At 44.6% G+C, this 20188-nt stretch overlaps 1 protein-coding gene across 1 annotated transcript in view; it reads right to left on the bottom strand.

Annotated features, from left to right (window-relative positions):
• Nucleotides 1-254: 254 nt before the first annotated feature.
• The window catches only part of Cebpg (CCAAT enhancer binding protein gamma), a 74446-nt gene continuing 54512 nt past the window's right edge, over nt 255-20188 (bottom strand). The window contains exons 3-4 of the mRNA XM_052197280.1: nt 8877-9125; nt 255-3493 (exon numbers count right to left, since the gene is read on the bottom strand). Of these exons, the coding sequence (XP_052053240.1) occupies nt 2945-3493; nt 8877-9125 (798 nt within the window). The 3' untranslated portion in view covers nt 255-2944. The remainder of the gene's footprint in view (nt 3494-8876; nt 9126-20188) is intronic.

Here is a 20188-nt window from a genome sequence, read left to right as displayed (position 1 = left end):
CGCATCCTGGTCCCACACTGGGATGCAGTTTTAAGTTAGACCAAACAGCTACAATCAACCCAAGCTGCACTCCAAGTTTAGAGACAACCACTTCCCTATGCACTCAGGGAAATCCAAACGTGCACAAAGCACCCCTCATCTGTGCACTCCAGCCCAGGGCAGCAGCAAGAGGCACCTTGCAGGCTCTTTGGGGCCAACTACAAGTGAACTTCTTGCTCATGCCCAAGATAAAGAAACCCACAAAGAAAAAGTCGTTGTTCCAAAGGTGTTTTTTATTTTTAAATTCGTTAAAAGAAATAAAATTATATTTTAAAAAAATAGAGTAATCTCACAAACTGAAGGCCAGGAACAAACAGAACAAGTTAGTATTTTTCCTGAGGCAGATCTGATTAGCTGTGGAATGGAATCTTCCCCAGCCTGTCACACAAACAGGCGTCTTTTCCTACTTCTAAGGCATCAGGAGCACGCTATGCGCTCCATGGGCAGTCCAGGCACAAAGCTCCCCTGGAAAGGGGGGAGGGGTTAAGAAACATCAAAAGCAGCTGCATCCCTTTCTTATCAAACTGTACATGCTTCTAGTTCTACAAATTGGGAACCGTAAAAACTGAATGGCCTCATGACCCAGATTTCAAACACCCAGTCATATTTTAGGAAAATCCTTACTGAGATCCCAAAGTCATCTGTGACTCAAAGGGCCAGACAGAGAGGGCAAAGGGCAGCCATCCCAGGAGACAGAGACATGGCTAATCCACACTACAGTTTGACTCCTAAGCCACTGACCTGTCCACAAGTAGATCAAACTCTAAAGCTTCCCCAGTAACAAGACTTTCAAAAGTCACTCTACGGTTTCCAAAGCCTTAAGTTTACCCACTCCCCAAACCTAGTTTCCCCCAACTTTACAGAGAAATCTATCAAGCTAAACATCATTCCCACTTGAGTAAGAAAGTCCAAACACCAACTAACATCTGTGTTCAAGGTGGAACTACTTGCTTGTGCTAACAATCTCACTCACAAAGGGAAGAGCAGAGCTGGGACTCCTTTGTACGTTCTGACCTGAAACACTGAACCTGACTTCCCTGCAGCTTTTTAAAGTCCTAGCATTGGTAACCACAAATCCCACAAGAACATCCATTTGTGAAAGCTGGTGTTCAGAAAGAGTTTCCAAAGTCTGCCTCTCCACGTAGGTACATACATGTTCAAGTGGGACCCGTGTCTCCAATTAAATTACATAATTATCAAATCAGCTGGTGAAGAATAGGATTATATGGGTGAGCCCTTGTTAGTTATCCAAACCATCTCTTAATCTTTAGGAGTAATGGCTATTCCAACCAAGGTAAACTGGTGCTGGGCCCTAATTTTTAAAACCCCACTCATTCCTTAGCTCCCAAAGAACAGTGTCGGCGCCTGTCTTCAGCTCTGCTGAGCTCCAGGGCCCTGACAGCTTCTGCCCAGGACAGTCAGCAACTTCCTGCCATGCTAGGGAGCAACCTGAGTGACAATGGGGTTACCAAGTCAGGGTAGGACACAGGGCCAGAAGTGACCACATTCAAACAAGATTCCCAGCAACCCAAACTTTGATACATAAGACCCATGTTTAGTTACCATCTCAGGAGCTAACAAACTGACACTGGAACTGTGCACAAACCATGAGTCACCAAGAAGACGATCTAAATCCAACACTGATACAAGCAGACCCTACAGACACCCAGCGTCTCGGTTTCACAACAAAAAAGTCAATATCCTGAGTTTTATCGGCATTTTCACTCTAAAATAATTTATACAGAATATAAAAGCACACTAATAGAGGCAATAACACATGAAGTCTGGAAGAATAGCCCACTAAAGTAGAAAAAAAATCCTCAAAGAAAAATAAAAAGATTTAGGAAATAAATTAAAGATTCAAACCTCATACTTTCAAGTTTTCTTTGACTAGTCTTTTGAGAGATGGCATGAAGTTGATTCGTTTTTCTAATAATCGTTTAGTTGAGATCAAACACCAAAAGGTGCTCTTCATACAAGCATACACACAAAAACTTTACTTTTAAAAATCATGGCCCCATTGGCAGTTCTTGTAAACACAGGAGAAACCAAACAGATTAGTAGTGCTCTAAACCATGGTCTGTATCATCAAGCCAAGGCAGCATTTTATTTACTAATTTGACGACAAAAAATGGTTTCTCCCCCAAACCAGATGCTGCCTTTACTTGCGTCCATAGAAACTAAAGTGTCAGCATACAGTCGATACTGTTTTTAGGACACAGATAATGCCCATCCAGTAAGAAGAAGCCCCCAAAGTCCAATCGCAGTCTATGCTCTTTAAAAAAAAAAAAAACAAGGGGAAAAGCACAAAATCACTTCTTTCCTTCCTAAACACAATTTGTATTTTTAACCACCTCTTTGACATGACCTGATAGGATTTCTTTACCTTTACTTAAAGTCATTTTTAAAAATGTGTATGTAGGAAAAAACAAGGCTATGCTAACACAGGTTTATAAATCTATAAAATGGGACCAAATTATTATGATTGGTTTCTGTAGCCCTAGAATTTACCATACACAATTTATAATAAAATCACAAATTGACGAACACAGATGGAATTCAGCTTTTCTTAATCCATCAGAACCCAGTACCTTCTCTATGACCTTCCATTTTCCCATTTTCCCATTCCTACAAAAGAAGCATTTCTGGGGAAGTGAGGATTTATTAAGAATATTAAAGTCCAGGAATTTTGTTTTAACCAGAAACCCTAAGTTTCCTTTTAGTGCTTCAAAAATCCATTATCATTTAAGACCAGATAAATTACATGGCTAATCAGCTGTTCAGTGCTGAGCCTAGAAAATAACCTCCAATGGAACAAGACTGAGTTCAGCCACTGAACCAAGGGGTGCAGGGTGGTCACACCTCTCATACTCAAGTCACAAAGTCGTGGAGCCTGGAAGGAGATCTACTGCCCTGTGTTATCAGAATTTGTAGTCGTAGTTTCCGTGCTGATGGGCTGCACGTTGTCTGCGAGGCTGTGTGCATGCTCAAGAAACAAATCTTTCAGTACACTTAATTCCTTTGTCAGCAACTTAATTTTGGCTTCCAACCGTTCGTTCTCTTCCTTAAGCTGGTTTACCCTCTGCAGTGTATCTTGAGCTTTCTGCTTGCTCTTTAACCGGCTCTTTTTCACGGCCATATTGTTCCGCTCTCTGCGCTGGCGGTATTCATCGCTATTTCGATCCATGGGTGAGCTCTTCTTGCTTTGCTTGCTTGGAGGCACGGCTTTGCCTCCTCCCCCAGGCCCAGCGGGCACCAGCTGAGGAACTTGCTGTAAGCCGCTGGCATGTGCCTGAGTATGAATGACACTTATTCCATTCACTCCTGGAGTAGTGGCTGGCTGCGACAGCTTGCTCATTTGGGCACGTTCCTTTTCAGACACAGAACAGGTAGAAATCAGAGCAATGTGATCCGAGGAGGCCACACACAACTGCCAAAAAATCTTCACATGTACCTAGTTAGAAAATAAGTTGCATTAAAATATTTGAAATGACAGTATCAAGTCAGATTAAACTTGCATGGACATAACACAGTTTTGCTGACAGGAGCAACTGCAAATATTACCTAAGTTTCCAAACTTCAAAAGGTAAGTTGGTTCAGAAGCATCATAAGCTGAAGACCAGTCCACCTGTAACTATCAAAAAGGGGATGAAAAACCCAAAGCATAGCAGGAAATACTAGGCAGCATATGTGAGTTAATATCCCTGGACAATCTGCCAGGGAAAATCTGAGCTTTTTAGGGTAAGCATGGAAAACAAGTCCAATCATTGTAGAATAGACGCCTGCATTTGCGGGGTGTGGGGAGTGCGTTTCAAGTCAGGTCAGAATGCTGGATCAGAACACTCAGTCTGCAGAACCCATGAGGGTCTGGATGCAGCTAAGATCCTGGCGAGTTCCTTATTCAATATTCCCAGGATGAATTAGCAATGCCTTCACTTATTATGGTTTTTTTGTTTTTGTTTTTAAAGACAGGGTTTCTCTGTTTAGCTCTGCCAGTCCTGGAACTCACTCTATAGAGCAAGCTGGCCTCCAACTCAGACTCCCCTACCTCTACCTTCTGAATGCTGGGATTAAAGGCGTGGGCCACCACCACCTTGCTTGTGGATTACTTTGAGTTGATCAGTTGATATGTATTTTTACATTTTAGTAACCTACCACCATCTAAACAGCTAAATCAACTGTGTCTCCCTAGGAGATGCAGCATCCTTAGAAAAGTTGAAAGTATTGTTACGAACCATGAAACTATTCTCTTCTCTTTTCCCAGAACTGCTAAAATGACCTCAGTGGACAAAATTAGGGAAGTTAGCTAGAGTTAGGAAAATGCCCCCGATGAGCACACCCAAGGTTATTAAGAGAAGTTCAGTCAGTAAACATCAACAGCTTTGGACAACACAAGCTTTGGCCAAGCCTTTCTTCAAGCATGGTTATTAAGTTGGATTTTTTTATTATTTATTACTATTAATCTTTGCTTTTAAATATCCATATATCATTACTTTGAATTGTTTTAAAAGCCACTCAGCCAGCCCTGAGCTAGTGGGTCATCTGTTCTTGCTCCAGCACTAAAGGAAGACAGAAAACTTCCTCCCAAGCCATGATGAATATGGACTCTGAGTTACACTTACAATGGATATTTCACAACTTCCCTTGAAAATGATTGTGTGGCCTAATTTTTCTCCCACTTAAAAGGTGGTTGTTCAAAATAAAGTAAACAAATTAATTAAAAAATAAGAGTTGGCTATTCAATATTAATTTAAGCCACCGAGACTGCCATTTAACACTAGAGCTTATCAAGTTGGTATACTGTGTGTAACCAATTTTAAGGACTTGTATAACTCAATACTCCTCCTGGGATTGCCTTCAAAATCATGTTCATCTTAGTTGCCTATTTTCTTGTATTCTTATTCTTCAAAACTAATCTCTACAGTCAGTTTAGCCAAACTCTAAGATAGCAACGATCCAAAAAAGTACAGACTAGAAGATCAATTTTCCCTGGCACTGGCTCCCTCAGTTTACCAAAACTTAGACATACCCTTCCGTCCTGTGAGCTTCAACGCCATCTGTACAGGAGGGATGTGGAAATGATATGATGCCCCAACTAACAAACTACCACAAACTCTAGTCAAACACCTTTCAACGGGCTCCAAATTCAGGATGTTCTCCCTGTTTTTGAAAGACACAAGAATGGGGTAAGGTTCTAACTAACTTTGCTAAGTCAATAACCAAAACAAAGGATAGGTTTTGAATGAACCTTTTGGCTAGAAAACCAAGAGTATTGTTTACTGAGCCTATAAACTTGCAAGAAAAAACTGGAGAGCAAAAAATAATTCATGATTTTTTTTTTTAAAGTAGGCTGGATATAGTGGTGCATGCCTTTAAAGCTATCCTTGAGAGTCAGGCTTTAGAGTCAGGTGGATCTCTGTGAGTTTGAGGCTAGCCTGATCTACATATCCAGTTCCAAGATAACCAGGGCTATGTAGAGAGACCCTGTCTATAAAAGAAAGATGGAGAGACAGAGGAGAGGGAGGATCAAGGAGTTAACAGGCTTCAAAGAGAACAATTTTGGTTTTGCACTGAACAAAGACACTTGTCCTTTATGCTTTTGTTCCTTTCCACAAACATTTGCTGAGTTCTACAACAAAGCAATCTGACATTTAATATCTGGATAGTTACTCTAAATCAAAGTCTGTTCCTAGCTGGACTAATGTACTCCAAAGTTCAGTCTACAGGAAGCAGGGTGGCGCCTTTGTCCTTCTGCTGTCAACCCCCCTGAGCACAGGGAAGCTGAGGGCAGCTATCCTCACAGTGGTCCCTGAACCAACACCAGCCATGTTTACAAGTCCCACCTCTCAGGCTGCCAGTCTGAAGAACAAGTTTTAGGTGTGAGCTTTTAGTCTTGTTTTAGGGGCGCCCCCAAAATGATTTCAAAGACACAATGGAGAACCATGGCTACATATAAACAATGGATTTTACGAATGTGAGACTAAATGAAATGAGTAACAGACGTTTTCAAGTGCAAATTTCTTAACTAAAGTAATAATGTTCATTTAAAAGAATAAAACAATGAAACTCTGGAATATTAGAACAGTAAAATAAAATAGAACTTTTCTAAATTTTTACTTGGAACAATAAACCTGTATAGAACTTTCCTGGTTTGTTGCTTTTTCCTTAAACCTAGATAAAACCACGTATCTCTCCATTAGCCTCTCAAAATAAAATATTCATTCAATTTCCTTAATGAAAGTTCAGTCTTCAGATTTACAAACAAAAATACTGCACATCTATTGTGCTTCCTAATGCCACAGAAATTACCTCAGGCTGACATCATCTCCCAGGGGCCCAACTCTCAGGTGTAGCAACCTGAGCTCCCTCCAACCACCCACTATCTAGACTATCTAGAGCAATAGTTCTTAACCTTCTCAGTGTGTGACCCTTTAATACAGGTTCCTCATGCTCTGGTGACCCCCAGCCACAGTTATTTTCACTGCTACTTCATAATTTTGCTATGGTTATGAATTGTAATATCTGTATTTTCAGATGGTCTTAGGTGACCCCCTGTAAAAGGGTCAGTCATTTGAGCCCCCAAAGAAGTTGCTACCTGCAGGTCAAGCAGTCTTCCATTCAAACCTAACTATGTCACATCTTCCTACTAAAAATAAATGTCTGTGACTCCAGACTACAGGATCAAGCCCAAGGTCCTAACTCTCTCTACAAGTTCTGCTCCTTTATGTTCCAGACCACTACCTAATGCATTCTAAATGCTCTCTGTTTTCTCTTTTCTTTCTTTTTTTTATCCAATCTGCTCCCCCAGTTTCTTTGGCAACTCCAGCTCCCTGGAGACTGTTGGAGGCAGGGTCCACAAAAGAGAAGAGACCTGAGTTCAGTGTAAGTTGTCCACTAAGTTGTGAAGAAAACATATGCTTGGTTGGATGTTATCTTTTAAATATTCGTATGTTTGCTTGAATGTTATCCTTTAAACCTAAATATAGTACTATTTAGCACATTCAAAACAAATTCATTGTTTATAAATATACACTTATTAGGCGTTCCTATTCAGGTTTTCTCCCCCACTTTAACGGCAGGGCAGGGCAGGGCAAGGGAATAGGGAGAGGACCAATAAACTTGCTCCTGTAAGAACCTATGCAACCGCCCCTCTGAGGGAAACCTAAAATTGCTACAGTACTCATTACTGTGACTGAGGCAACTTTTGACCAGCTCCTGTGTCTCCTTCCCATGATCTCTGGAGGGAATGTTCCCAGGGACTTTCCCAGGGAGCATTTAATCCACTAGGGATGAAAGCACCTCTCCAAGATCACAGAGCTGGGCTGGCAATCATGGACATGTTGTGAGAATTTAAAGGATATTGGGGGAGGGGGAGGGGGACGGGCGACAGCTGCTCCCACCTATTTGTTTCTGATAGGTCATAAAAATAACTGAGTCAGTCAAGCATGCCCATCAGACTCAGGAAACAGGCTCAAATTTTTCTACAACTCAGTAGCATCCTGTCATTGTTTACAGTTTTTCAGGAACAGGGAAATAACCGCAGGGATAGCTAGCTTATCATAACTACTACACAAGTGGCAACAGCAGAACAGACCTTAGAGTGCTTTGAAGGCTGGAGATGTGGCTCAAGAGGTGGGGGGGGGGGGGGCTTGCCTAACATACTCTGAATTCTATGTAGAATTTCTCAGTAAAGAAAGACTTTACAGTACTTTATTTCAAAATTCCCTCTGTGAGACAGGTCTGCATTCAATGATAATATATTCAAATAAGGATTCAAGTGGGTGGAAACTCAAGAGACACAACCCCCAGCTGTGGTGCAACCCACAAAGGTTGAAACCTTTCTAAATTCGATACATCTTATGATGCAGTTTACACAGAAATAAACAGAAATAAACACGAAAGAAAGAGAGAGAGAGAGAGAGAGAGAGAGAGAGAGAGAGAGAGAGAGAAAGAAAGAAAGAAAGAAAGAAAGAAAGAAAGAAAGAAAGAAAGAAAGAAAGAAAGAAAGAAGAGCAAAACTAAGCATGCCAATCAAGAAGACCAGAAATACACAAGCACACTTGGAAAGAGAAAAAACTCCTCACACACTCATGCCCAACTTCTCCACCTGGATACCTCCGCTGGCTCTTTTCCCGAGCTCCCTCCCGGCGAGCTAAGGAAAGGCTTCATGGCTTGACCTTCTGCGTCTAGTGAACTGGTGCGCGATCATCTAGGATGTCCTCCCCCTCCCAGTGAACTTGCAGGACACACGGCCGCGTCCAAAAACAACAAACGAAAATCTCCCTCTTGCAACGTTGCGTGTGTAAAAAAACTCGAGTGCCTTCCCCGGATGACCACTAGGTTATTAACTCCAAATAGGACCCGGGCCCTCCTCCCCCAGACCAAGCGACTGGAAGAGTCCTAGGTGGCTCCAAAGTAAGATTCGGTCCACCTTCTATTCTGGGAACACCCTCCATCCCCAGGGGCCAATGCGCGCCAGGCTTGTCGCGCTGCTCGTCGCCGGGGGGACAGGTTCTGGAGGGGCACCTGGTACTCCATCCCTTCCCCGACAGTGGTGAGGGGGCGCCCGGGGGAGCGCGGGGGTCGGAGCCACGCGCGGCGGCGCTGGGCCGCGGCCAGGGATGAGCTCAGCCCCGCCGGGTGTTGCCCGCAGGTTGCATCAGACGCCGCTCCGGGCCCCCGCCCGCGCCGCCAAGCCGCCAGGGGCCTTCCGGGCCAACCTGCCGAATCGGGCAGGGCCGGGTCTCCTTGGGCCGGGCCGGCGCCTACGCGAGCGGCGGGCTTGCCCGCGGCCTCCTCCCTCAACCCCTCCGAGCTAAAACCCGCGGCCTCCTTACCTGCGCCTCCGGCCGTCCCGCCCGCCCACAGACGGCCTCCACTCCTCCACTCCGAGCGGCCCCGCGCGGCGCGGCCCGACCCAGGCCTCGCAGCCCGAGAGTCGGCGAGGAGGAGCGACGGTTACGAAACCGGCAGCCTCCGCCCGTTCCGCCACCGCGGCCACCGGCTTTCCCCTCCTCTTGGGTCCGCGCGCTGCCGCTGCCGCCGTGACCAATAGAAGCGCCGCTCGGAGAACAACGCGCTGGCCTCTAGAGACGGGCGGCGCCACCAGCCAATCACAGGCCGTGTGACGGCGAGAGGCGGGTGCGCGGCGGGGCGGGCGTGGTGGGCGTGGCAGCACCGGCGATTGCTAGAGGCGCGCTCCAAGGTTTCCCCCTTAGGCTGCCCGAGGTGGCAGGCGTCGGCCCAGAGCTGTGGGAGTGACCCGTGGCAAGAAAAGTTCTATCAGAGTTATGAGAGCTTCACCTGCCATAGGGAAATGACATTTTTCTTGGGTGGATTTTTGAGTTATTGATTTGGGGTGGGTTTTTTGTTTGTTTAGGCCTCAAAGACCTGAGGCATGCAAACTTTATCTTGACAAAAGCACGTTAAGGAAAAACTGTCCAATGTTAGCACTTGTCACACTCTTGAGAACAGCGGACTGTGGCTCCCGGACAAATCATGATTTCCAAAGTACGCTCACCTCCACCTCCGTGAGAGTGTATGAAGGACATGAGGTGCTCTCTTAAAAAGTGACAAGTAGCTTGGAGGTGGTGGCACACGCCTTTAATCCCAGCAATTGGGAGGCAGAGGCAGGCAGATTTCTGAGTTCAAGGGCAGCCTGGTCTACGGAGGGAGTTCCAGAACAGCCAGGACTATACAGAGAAACCCTGTCTGAAAAAAACAAACAAGCAAACAAAAAGTGACAAGGAGTCCAGCCTGGTTCTCCCAAATAGTTCATTAGAGGATCAAAATGCTTTGTTTGTTTGTTTGTTGTTTGGGGGCGGGGCTTGTTTTGTTATTTGCTTTTGTCTTTTGAAAAAAACGGGAAGCAGCGTTCTGGGTGGAGGGCAGAGCCTGCCTGATAGGTTTGATTGCTTCCTCTTTAGCAATGCTTATCATTGAAAACTCTCTGGCTTTCAAAAAGGAAATGTTTCTTCATCTCTAAGACCTGGAGAGCAGCTCTCCATGTAAGACTTCGAGGAATCCCTGAGAGATGAGAATACCTGCAAAAAGAAAAAAAGAAAAGGAAAGGAAAGGAAAGGAAAGGAAAGGAAAGGAAAAAGGAAAGGAAAGGAAAGGAAAGGAAAGGAAAGGAAAGAAAAGAAAAGAAAAGAAAAGAAAAGAAAAGAAAAAGAAAGGCAACCACAGAGAACGACCCCTGATAACTTCATGCACACTTTGGGAGCTAATGTCTCAAAACCAGTACGTTTCTTTAGTTTTGGATCTCTGTATTAAGAGCCATTTTTTGAAGACTTTTAACACTATCAAAGATGAACTGTGCATTGTTTCTCACAAAGATCATGATTTTATCCTTAATATTTTCTAATCATATAAAAGCTATAGAAAACAAAAATATCCTTGCATGTCATATGTATATTGAGTTAGCCTCTTTTTTGCCAGCCACCCTGCCAGCTGCCTTCTGTGTTGTGTCTAGGCAAGCCTTCCATGGCCAGCAGTCAATGCCCAGGAGTCTTGAGATTTCGTCTTTAGCTGGTGGCCTGTAGTTCTTTTCCTTTTTACACATGTGGTAAGTTCTAAAGCATGGACTAAGTCAGCAATGAAGAAGACAAACACGCCTGCCATCCCTGCCCACAGGGAGCTTACCCTGAGAACCACCAAGACATGATTCGAGCCCCATTTTCATGAACACTTAAGGAAAGAAGTCCAAGATGCTGGGGGAGATTGTAAGAAGGAGCCAGACCTGATCTAATGTGTCAGAGGAAGCTTAAAAGATGAGGAGGGTTTGGCTTTGCTTAGAGGCCTGTGATGGGCAGAGCATAAGGTCACTCGCTGATGCAAGACCCCCCAGTAGGGGAGGGTCGACCAAGTGAGCCCAACAATGATTTAGATGGGGGTAGGGCACTGAACACTGGGCATGCGCACATACAGGCTAACACTCCTCTACCGCTAAGCCGAAACTCAGCCCAGGAGAACCTTTTGTTACTATCAGCAATGGGAAACACTCAGTATAAGGACGTGAGAACCCAGGGAATACTCGGCCTCCAGGTTGAAGAAATCTAGGTTGTTTCCTTGCAAGTCACAAAGACTCAAGCCATCCTAGTAAAGGAAAATGTCCTGTGTATATTTGTGCCTTGCTAATGTTCAAATATATTCTAGAAAGCCAAAGAACTTATAATCCAGCAGTATATTCAAATCTCCTTCAGAGGACTTGAGAAGTAGAAGATCCTGTTGTCTAGCCACTTGACAACTACTGGGACTAACCACATGGATTGCCAAAGTGCTATGGCCCAGGGTCAAAAACGTTCCAACCCTTAAGTCAGCAACTCTCAACCTTCTGTCACCGTGGTCACAGTGATCCTTTAACAGTTCCTCCTGTTGTGGAGAACCCTGACAATAAAATTACTTTGTTACTACTTCATAACTGTAATTTTGCTACTGTTATGAATCGTAATATAAATATCTATGTTTTCCAATGGTCTTAGGTCACTCTGGTGAAAGGGTCCTTCAACCCCTGAAAGGGATGGGGATCCCCAGATTGAGAAGCACTGTCTTACATAGAAGTGTGATCGTATGCAAATCCCTTAACCTCTGTGCCCTCTGGAGCGGAGAGGACAACAGTGTTACTGTGAGGCCCCTGCCTCATACGTGGTGAGAGCTATTCATATGAAGCATTGGATAGCATTAGCATGATGCACATATGTAAATGAACACACATTAATAGAAGCAGAGTTGACTGCAACAGTTCAAAGTTAAGTCAGACTCATGTTTACATTGATCTAATGATTCAATCACTCAAATATTGGACATGTTAATACTAATATGACCCATTAGACATTTTTTACAGTAAGTTTAATTGTTATAACTTCCTTTATTTCCATAAAAATAAGACTAGGGGGAATTTTGTAATATATTTTTCTTTTAGATTTATTTTTCAGTTACATAATATGTATATGTCTGTGTGTTTGTGCACTGAGTGCAGTGACTCGGGGCAGTGACTAGAAGAGGGTGTTAGATTCACCTGGAGCTGAAGTTACAAGTAACTGTGAGCCACACAACTTGGATGCCGGGAATCGAACTCCCAGACCCCTACAAACACAGTAAGCACTCGTAAGCACTGATCCATCTCGCCAGCCACTGTTTGCTTGGTTTTAAATTGTACTTTTATCTATCAATTTATTTATCACATGTATGAGTGTTTTGCCTGAATGTAGGTGTACCATGTGTGTGCAGTGCCTTCAGGGACCAGAAGAGGGCGTCAGATCTCTTGGAACTGGAGTAACAGTTGTGATCTCCTGTGTGGGTGCTAAGAACTGAAACCTGGTCTGCTGACAGAGCAGAGAGTTCTCTGAATCACTGAAACATCTCTCCAGCCCATCTTTTTGTTTTTTGCTTTAGATGTGGCCTCACATTATAGCTCAGTCTGATCGAGAGCTATGTACTCCAAGCTGGCCTTGAACTCATGAAAATCATCTTTCATTCTCCTGAGCACTGGCTTTATAAGCATTCACACACACACCCCCCCCCACACACACACACCCTACTTGAAACCTCTTATCTGAAATCCAGATGATGGACAGCTGCAGCAGTGGAGTGGAGTCAACCAGAGCCTAGAGTGCTACAGAGGGCAGAGCTAGAGATGTGATCCAAGCTCTTTGGAGGAGCCCAGAAGATCATATGTGGATCCCAGACATTGGAACAAGAAGCTGGAAAGCTGAAGTTGCCTTGGATACCCCACTCCTGGTACAAACTTCTATCTTAGGGTTTCTATTGCTGTGAAGAGACACAATGACTAAAGTAGCCCTTACAAAGGACAACATTTAATTGGGGCTAGCTTACAGGTTCTGAGGTTCAGTCCATTATCATCATAACAGGAAACATGGCAGTGTCCAGGCAGGCATGGTTCTGGAATTGCTGAGAGTTCTACACGTTGTTCTGAAGGCAAGCAGGAGAAGACTGGCTTCCAGGCAGCTAGGATGAGGGTCTTAAAGCACATCCCCACAGTGACATACTTCCTCCAACAAGGCCACACCTCCTAATAGTGCCACTCCCTGAGCCAAGCATATTCAAGCCACCACATTCCACTCCACGGCCCCCATAGGCTTGTTCAAACACATGCGTCTGTAGAAGCCACACCTAGCCATAGCATAATGCAAAATACATTTAGTCCAACTTCAAAAGTCCCATAGTCTACGACAGTCTTAACAATGTTAAAAGTCCAAAGTTCAAAGTCTCTTCTGAGATTCATGCAATCTCTTAACTTTAATCCCCTATAAAAGCAAAAGCAAAAGACAGATCAGATGCCTCCAACATCACAGGATATATATCACCACTCCAAAATATCATAGTGAGGAAATAGTAGACCAAAGTTCCTTAGAAATTAGTACAAAAACCTACCTCAGCAGGTGGTCTGGTCCGTGTCTGTCATACTGTGAGAACTGAGGGGCCATCCATCACAGGTTCAAGTCTTGGCAGATCTTATCTGTGCTTTATTACCATAATTTGATATATTATTGTGGCATTGAATAGGGATCCTTTGATTAGAAATAAATTGGTTAGTTGGAGTTTTAATTTGCTTTCTGTTTGAGGATTTTGTTTTTGTTTGTTTGTTTGGGTTTTAAATTTTGTTTTGCTTTGCTTTTTTAAAATTAGGGTCTAACTACACAGCCTGGGTCTGGAGCTTACTATGTAGACCAGGCTGGTCAAACTCAGAGATCCACCTGCCTTTGCCTCCTGTGTGCTGAAATTTTTGCTTTGTTTTTATACAGTCTTTCTATTAGAGCTGTGTGGCATCAAAGTTGCAATCTTCCTCCTTCATCTACATAGTACTGGGATTATAGACTTCTACCACCATGCTCTCTGAAAAAACAAAACAAAACAACAGTTTGGCAGTGATAACTCATGCCTTTAGTCCCAACACTTGGGAGGCAGAGGTCTACAGAATGAGTTCCCAGGACAGCCAGGTCTACACAGAGAAACTTTGTCTCAAAAAATAAATTAATTAATTAATTTAAAAAAAACCTGAAGTGGGGCTTGTTGTTGTTGCTCATCTATAATGTTAGCATTCAGAAGACAAGGGTAGGCATTTGTAAGCTGGAAGCCAAGTGGTGTACACAGAAGAGTTCCAGGTCAGGTAAGGCTACACAGAGAGACCCTGTCTAAGTCTGTGTATATGGGAGTCGGTTACTAAAAGATGGTGGGGTGCTCTTCATTAAATACCTAGATCATATCAGACCCAAAATCAATCTCTCCCTCTCTCCCTCTCCCCTCCCTTTCTCCCTCTCCCCTTCCTCTCCCTCTTCTCCCTCCCCTCCCTCTCCCTCTCCCCCTCTCTCCTCCCTCCCTTTCCTTTTTCTCTCTCTTTCTCTCTCCCCCTTTTATTTTTCTGCTTGTACTTATACTGGCTACTAGTAGCTTCCATGTTGACAACCTCAGTAGTAAAGAAACATTTTGCTGGGCAGTGGTGGTGCACGCCTTTAATCCCAGCACTTGGGAGGCAGAGGCAGGCAGATTTCTGAGTTCTAGGCCAGCCTGGTCTACAGAGTGAGTTCCAGGACAGCCAGGGCTATAGAGATGAAACCATGTCTCAAAAAAGAAAGAAAGAAAGAAAGAAAGAAAGAAAGAAAGAAAGAAAGAAAGAAAGAAAGAAAGAAAAGAAAAGAAAAGAAAAGAAAAGAAAAGAAAAGAAAAGAAAAGAAAAGAAAAGAAAAGAAAAGAAAAGAAAAGAAAAGAAAAGAAAAGAAACATTTTAAAGTTCTTGTCCTAAGAGTTCTAGGCAAGGTCACCAAGATTGGCCCAACTGGGTTGAGTGCTCCTCTGCTAATAATCAAATGGCCAGGAACATGGCGCAGTGCACTAACACAGCAGCTCTAGAGAAGATGGAGGAATGTTCTCAGTGGAAATAAGGGGGTACTGAGCCAACAAACCCATAAATACCACTTGAAATGGCAGGTCTTTATGTTGGCAGGCTTTAATTAGTCTGACTGACTGACTGACTGACTGACTGACTGACTGACTGATTAACTGACTGGTAGGTATGTCCTTTCTCCTGACACATGGTCCCCATCTATTTAACTTACAATTTTATTACTGTGAACAGACACCATGGCCAGGGCAACTCTTATAAAGAAAAACATTTAATTGGAGACTGGCTTACAGTGTCAGAGGTTTAGTCTGTTATCATCATAGTGGGGAGCACAGAAGTGTGCAGGCAGACATTGTACTGGAGGAGCAGAGTTCTGTATCTCCAACTGAAGGCAGCAAGGAGGAGACTGGCTTCTGCAGACAGCCAGGAGGGAGTTCTCTTCCACACTGGGTGGAGCTTGAGCCCTAGGAGACCTCAAAGCCCTCCTATACACTTCCTCTAACAAGGCCACACCTCCTCCAATAAGGCTACACATCCTAATAGTGCCACTTCCCACCGGTCAAGCATTCAAACACACGAGTCTATGGAAGCCAAACCTATTCAAACCACCACATCATCTTTGAGGTTTTATCTCTAGGGTAAACTCTCTAGAGTTCTAAAAGATATTACTGTCTTAGGGCAGCCTCAACTTCATACACAAGTGATATGCATAACATAGAGAAAGTTGGCAATGCAAGCTTCAGCGACTGGCAAGCATTATCAGTACTTATGAAAAATCACTTTCCACATGCCAAATGTCATTATCTTATGCAGTAAGATGTCATCTGCACACAGGGGCCCCATGTGTGCCGTGCGAGAGCATCTAAGCCTGTTGTCTTTGCACAGGACAATAAACACTTTCCATCTGGGCACAAAAGAGAAGAGGTAAAGACATCTCTGTTCGTTAGGACCAATTCCCCACTCCTGATACCAACTTCTAAAATACCATGGCCAAAGTGACTTATGGAAGAGAAGGTTTATTTTAGCTTATGGTTCCAAATGGAGAGTCCCTCGTGATTGGGGTGGGAGGGAACACATGGCAGCAGGCTGCAGAGCAGAAAACGAAGTGATCATATCTTCACCCACACAGACGGATCTGAGAGGGAACTGTAAGTAAAGTGAGGCTCTAAACCCATCCTTCCCCCAATGTCATACTTCGCCCAGCAAAGCTATACTTCCTAAAGATTCCATAGCCTTCCCAAATAGCACCACCAACAGGAGGCCGAATGTCCAAATACCTAAGCCTGCGGGGGACATTTCTCACGCAGACCACCACAATCCATTCCATAGCCCCCATAGCCTCATGGTCGTTCATAAAGCAAAATGCTTTTAGTTCAAGCTTTAAAAGCCCTCACGGTGTATTTCTAATGGACCCGGGAGGCTCTCATTTCATGCCTTCCCCTCACAGAATAAGCACAATTCTCTGTTCCTTAATGGTTGAGAGATAAATTACTGCAGCATCTGTGGTGTGTAGCATGAAACTAAAGATAAAAAGAATTTCGTCTTTCTGTGATTCATAAGACACCAGTGTCCATCATAGAGGAAGGGTGGGCTTGGAGACAGAACCAGGTGGTGCTGGCTATCATTTAATCTAGCCGAACTTCTCTACCTATCTGTAGAGTGGACAGTCACCCTGAGGGTTGGGACAACAGACATGAGAAGGAGCTAGTGCCTGCCCACAGAATAACTACCTATCTAAAACTCGTTGCTCTGAAGAGTCAGCTCCTGTGATGGTTTGAATATGCTTGGCCCAGGGAGTGGCACTATTTGGAGGTGTGGCCTTGTTGGAGTAAGTGTGTCACTGTGGGTGTGGGCTTAAAGACCCTCATCCTAACTGCCTGGAAGTCAGTCTTCCACTAACTACATTCAGATGAAGATGGAGAACTCTCAGCTCCTCCTGCACCATGCCTGCCTGGATGCTGTCATGCTCCTGCCTTGGTGATAATAGACTGGACCTCTGAACCTGTGAGCCAGCCCCAATTAAATGTTGTCCTTTATGAGACTTGCCTTGGTCATGGTGCCTGTTCAAAGCAGTAAAATCCTAATTAAAACAATTCCCAATTACCATTCTCCAATAAAAGGAACTGTGTTCCTTGGAGATGTTCCTGATGCTAGGTGTAGGGTAAGAAATGCAAAGACAGGGCTGGAAAGATAGCTCAGCGGTTAAAATCACTGACTGCTCTACCAAAGGTCCTGAGTTCAAATCCCAGCAGCCACAGTGGCTCAGAACCATCTGTAACAAGATCTGACACCCCCTTCTGGTGCTGTCTGAAGACAGCCACAGTGTACTTACATGTAATAAATAAATACATCTTTTAAAACATAGAAAGAAATGCAAAGACAGATGTGCAGCTTGTAGAGACAAACAGGAAGAGCTCAAAAACAAATCAATGAGGATGTATGTCTCTGTGTGTGTGCAAAAACAGCATAACGTAAGCGGCTGGCTTCAGTAAGAGAAGTTAATTTCTCAATATCTGATTGCTGGGGGCCCCTGAGACTAAAGTGTTGAACTTCTGCCGTTTTGGCTTTATTATGTTGTAGCTTGTTGGGGGGGGGGGGATTGTTGTTGTTGTTGTGTTTATTTTTATTTGGGGATTTGTTACTTGTTTGTGTGTATGCATGAGTGTGAATGGGCTCCTGCCATCTGTGGGCATGACACGGGTGTGGGGGTCAGAGGACTTTCAGGAGCCAGTCTCTCCCCACCCCCACCCCCACCCCACCCCCCCGCGCCATTTTGGTTTGAACTCAGGTCATTGGGCTTGGGGAAAAGCACTTTTACGAGCTGAGCCATCTCTCCAGATAGATTTCTTAATTGTGTACGAGTGTCTTACGTGCATGCATGTATATGCATCACGTGCATGCCTAGTTCTCAGAGATCAGTAGGTGTCAGATGCCCTGGAACTGGACTTATGGGTGCTTATGAGCCACTCCGTGGCACCCAGGAGCCAAAGCTGGGTTCTCTGAAAGCACCAACTCACCAGCCCCTGATTTGTTTATTTTGTTTTTGTTTTTGAGACTATCTTTCCCTATAGCTAAGGCAGAGATTCCCCTTGCCTCAGCCTCAGAGTTCTGGGGTTGGCAGGCATATGATCCGACTGTGGTGGACAACATTTTGAGACATTTTCTCTTCGTTTCTCAGTGGCCACCAAATTCTTTGACCTCTGTACAGAAGTTGGGGAGTGGTTACAGGACATCAGAGGGCAATTTCTTCCATATCTCTTCTTATAGGGGCACACCCTCATGGCCCCGCAGATTCTCCTTAGTTACCAGCATACTGCAGGTTAGGCTGTCAGCATCTATGCAGGTGGGGACCAGCATTCCCACAGTATGTCAAAGGGTCACAGGACTCAGTGGAAGAGCTCTCTGTGTGAGCTGAGATGGCTTGAGACTTAAAGAAGGTCTCAAGACCTTCATGATCCAGAAGTACTGGATTATAAACTGGAGTATACAACCAATAGCTATGAGTCTAAATGATTAGCAAATGATTGCATAAATATGGAAGAGGAGTTAAAAAGAGCTGTGCCAAATTCCTTATAATCTGCTTACTCTGGATCCTTAGGAGCCAGGCTAACTCCTCTGTGTGTGTGTGTGTGTGCATACGTGCATGTGTGTGTGTGTGTGTATGTGCATGAGTGTGAAATATATGGGGCTCTGATGACAACTTGTGAGAATCCATGACAACTTGTGAGCATCCACTCTTCCCTACCACAGTGTGGGCCCAAGGTGATCAGTCAGGTCCTCCCTGTGAGCTCGTTCCAGTCCCGCCCCCAATTAAAATAGAGAAAATAAGACAGATGGCTGAGTGTGGTAACACACACCTTTAATTGGAGCACTTGGGGAGCAGAGGTAGGCAGATCTGTGTCTAGTTTGAGGTCAGCCTGGTCTACATTGCAAGTGCCAGGGCAGCCAGAGCTAGGGAGTGAGATCCTGTCTCAAAATAAATAAATAAATAAATAGATAAATAAATAAATAAATAAATAAACCAAAACAGACAAAGATAGAAATAAGAGAGGGTGGGAGAGAAGGAAAAAAGAGGGAAAAAAAGAAAAAAGTTCTTTTGAGAAATTAAAAACATGCACCTTGAAAGAACACGATTCAGAAAATGAACGCCTCCGGGGCTGTTAGAACCTCGGGACAGAAGTAGCCTTAGGTTGGCAAAGCCTGGCAAACCCAGGGGCCAGGGCGTCAGTCAGCAGCAGAGCTGCTAAATCGTGATGGTGCCCATGACCTCGATAGGCTCCGGTGAGAGCAGCACTCCCTTGTCTTCCTTGTCTTCCAAGCTCTGGCCACAGCACAGCCACAGTACAAGCTGACGAACTTCAGAGGGAGACTTTCCACAAGGCTCCCAGGCAGCCCCCACAACTGCCAGGACTCCTGGGGGAAGCCAGGAGTGCCCCAGTTCCTGGCATCCTCGGATGTGACCTGGAACAGACAGCAAGCAAACAAGCCAAAGGATACCATGCAAAACTTCCAGAAGGACAAATAGAACCGGGACTTGGGCTAATTACGGCGCCTGAAGCCGAGTGTCCTGCGCTAATGTGGAAGCTCCACGGAAGTTAGGCGCGCAGCGTGAGTGTAAACTGCGAGTAATCTTCTCGAGCTGTCCATCTGGAATCATTCGGTGTGGCCTAAGATTTATTCATTTTTCTTTTATTTTGTGTTTCAGGTCTGTACTTGGTGCCCTAAGGCCAGGAGAGAGAGTCACATGTCACATCCCCTGCAGCTGGAGGTACCAATGTAGGTACTGGGATTTGAACTTGATCCTCTGAAAGAGCAAGTGCTCTTAACCACTGAACCATCTTCAGACCCCTAAAGTTTTGGTCTTTTAAAACTATTTGGATGTACTGCATTTGTTTTGTTTGTTTCGTTCTGTTGTTTGTTTACGTTTTCATTTGTCTCAAACTTGAGTTCCCCCTAACTATGCCCCCCACCCCAGTGCTGGATGACAGCCATTTACACCACCACCCCACCCGAGGCTGAAGCAGAAGGACTGAAGTGGAGGCAAGCCTGGGCTAAATGGCGAGACACAGCAGAGCTGCAGGATGTGCAGGAGCCCGGGCAGCCATCTTTGTGTATGCTAGGAAGCCAGTCCTCGCCTGAAGCTCGCTGCATCCCGCTTCACCCCGCCCCTCCCCCCCACACAAACACAGCCATGCCCAAGCCTATTACAGTTTTAGCACTAACTGAACCACTTTAAAAAGCATTAATGAGTCTCAGGACTAGAGAGATGACTAAGTGGTTAAGAGC

This window comes from Apodemus sylvaticus, chromosome 1 (assembly GCF_947179515.1).
Source record: "Apodemus sylvaticus chromosome 1, mApoSyl1.1, whole genome shotgun sequence".
Lineage (NCBI taxonomy): Eukaryota > Metazoa > Chordata > Mammalia > Rodentia > Muridae > Apodemus > Apodemus sylvaticus.
Note: the sequence above shows the minus strand (reverse complement) of the source record. Positions and strands in the feature narration are given on the sequence as shown.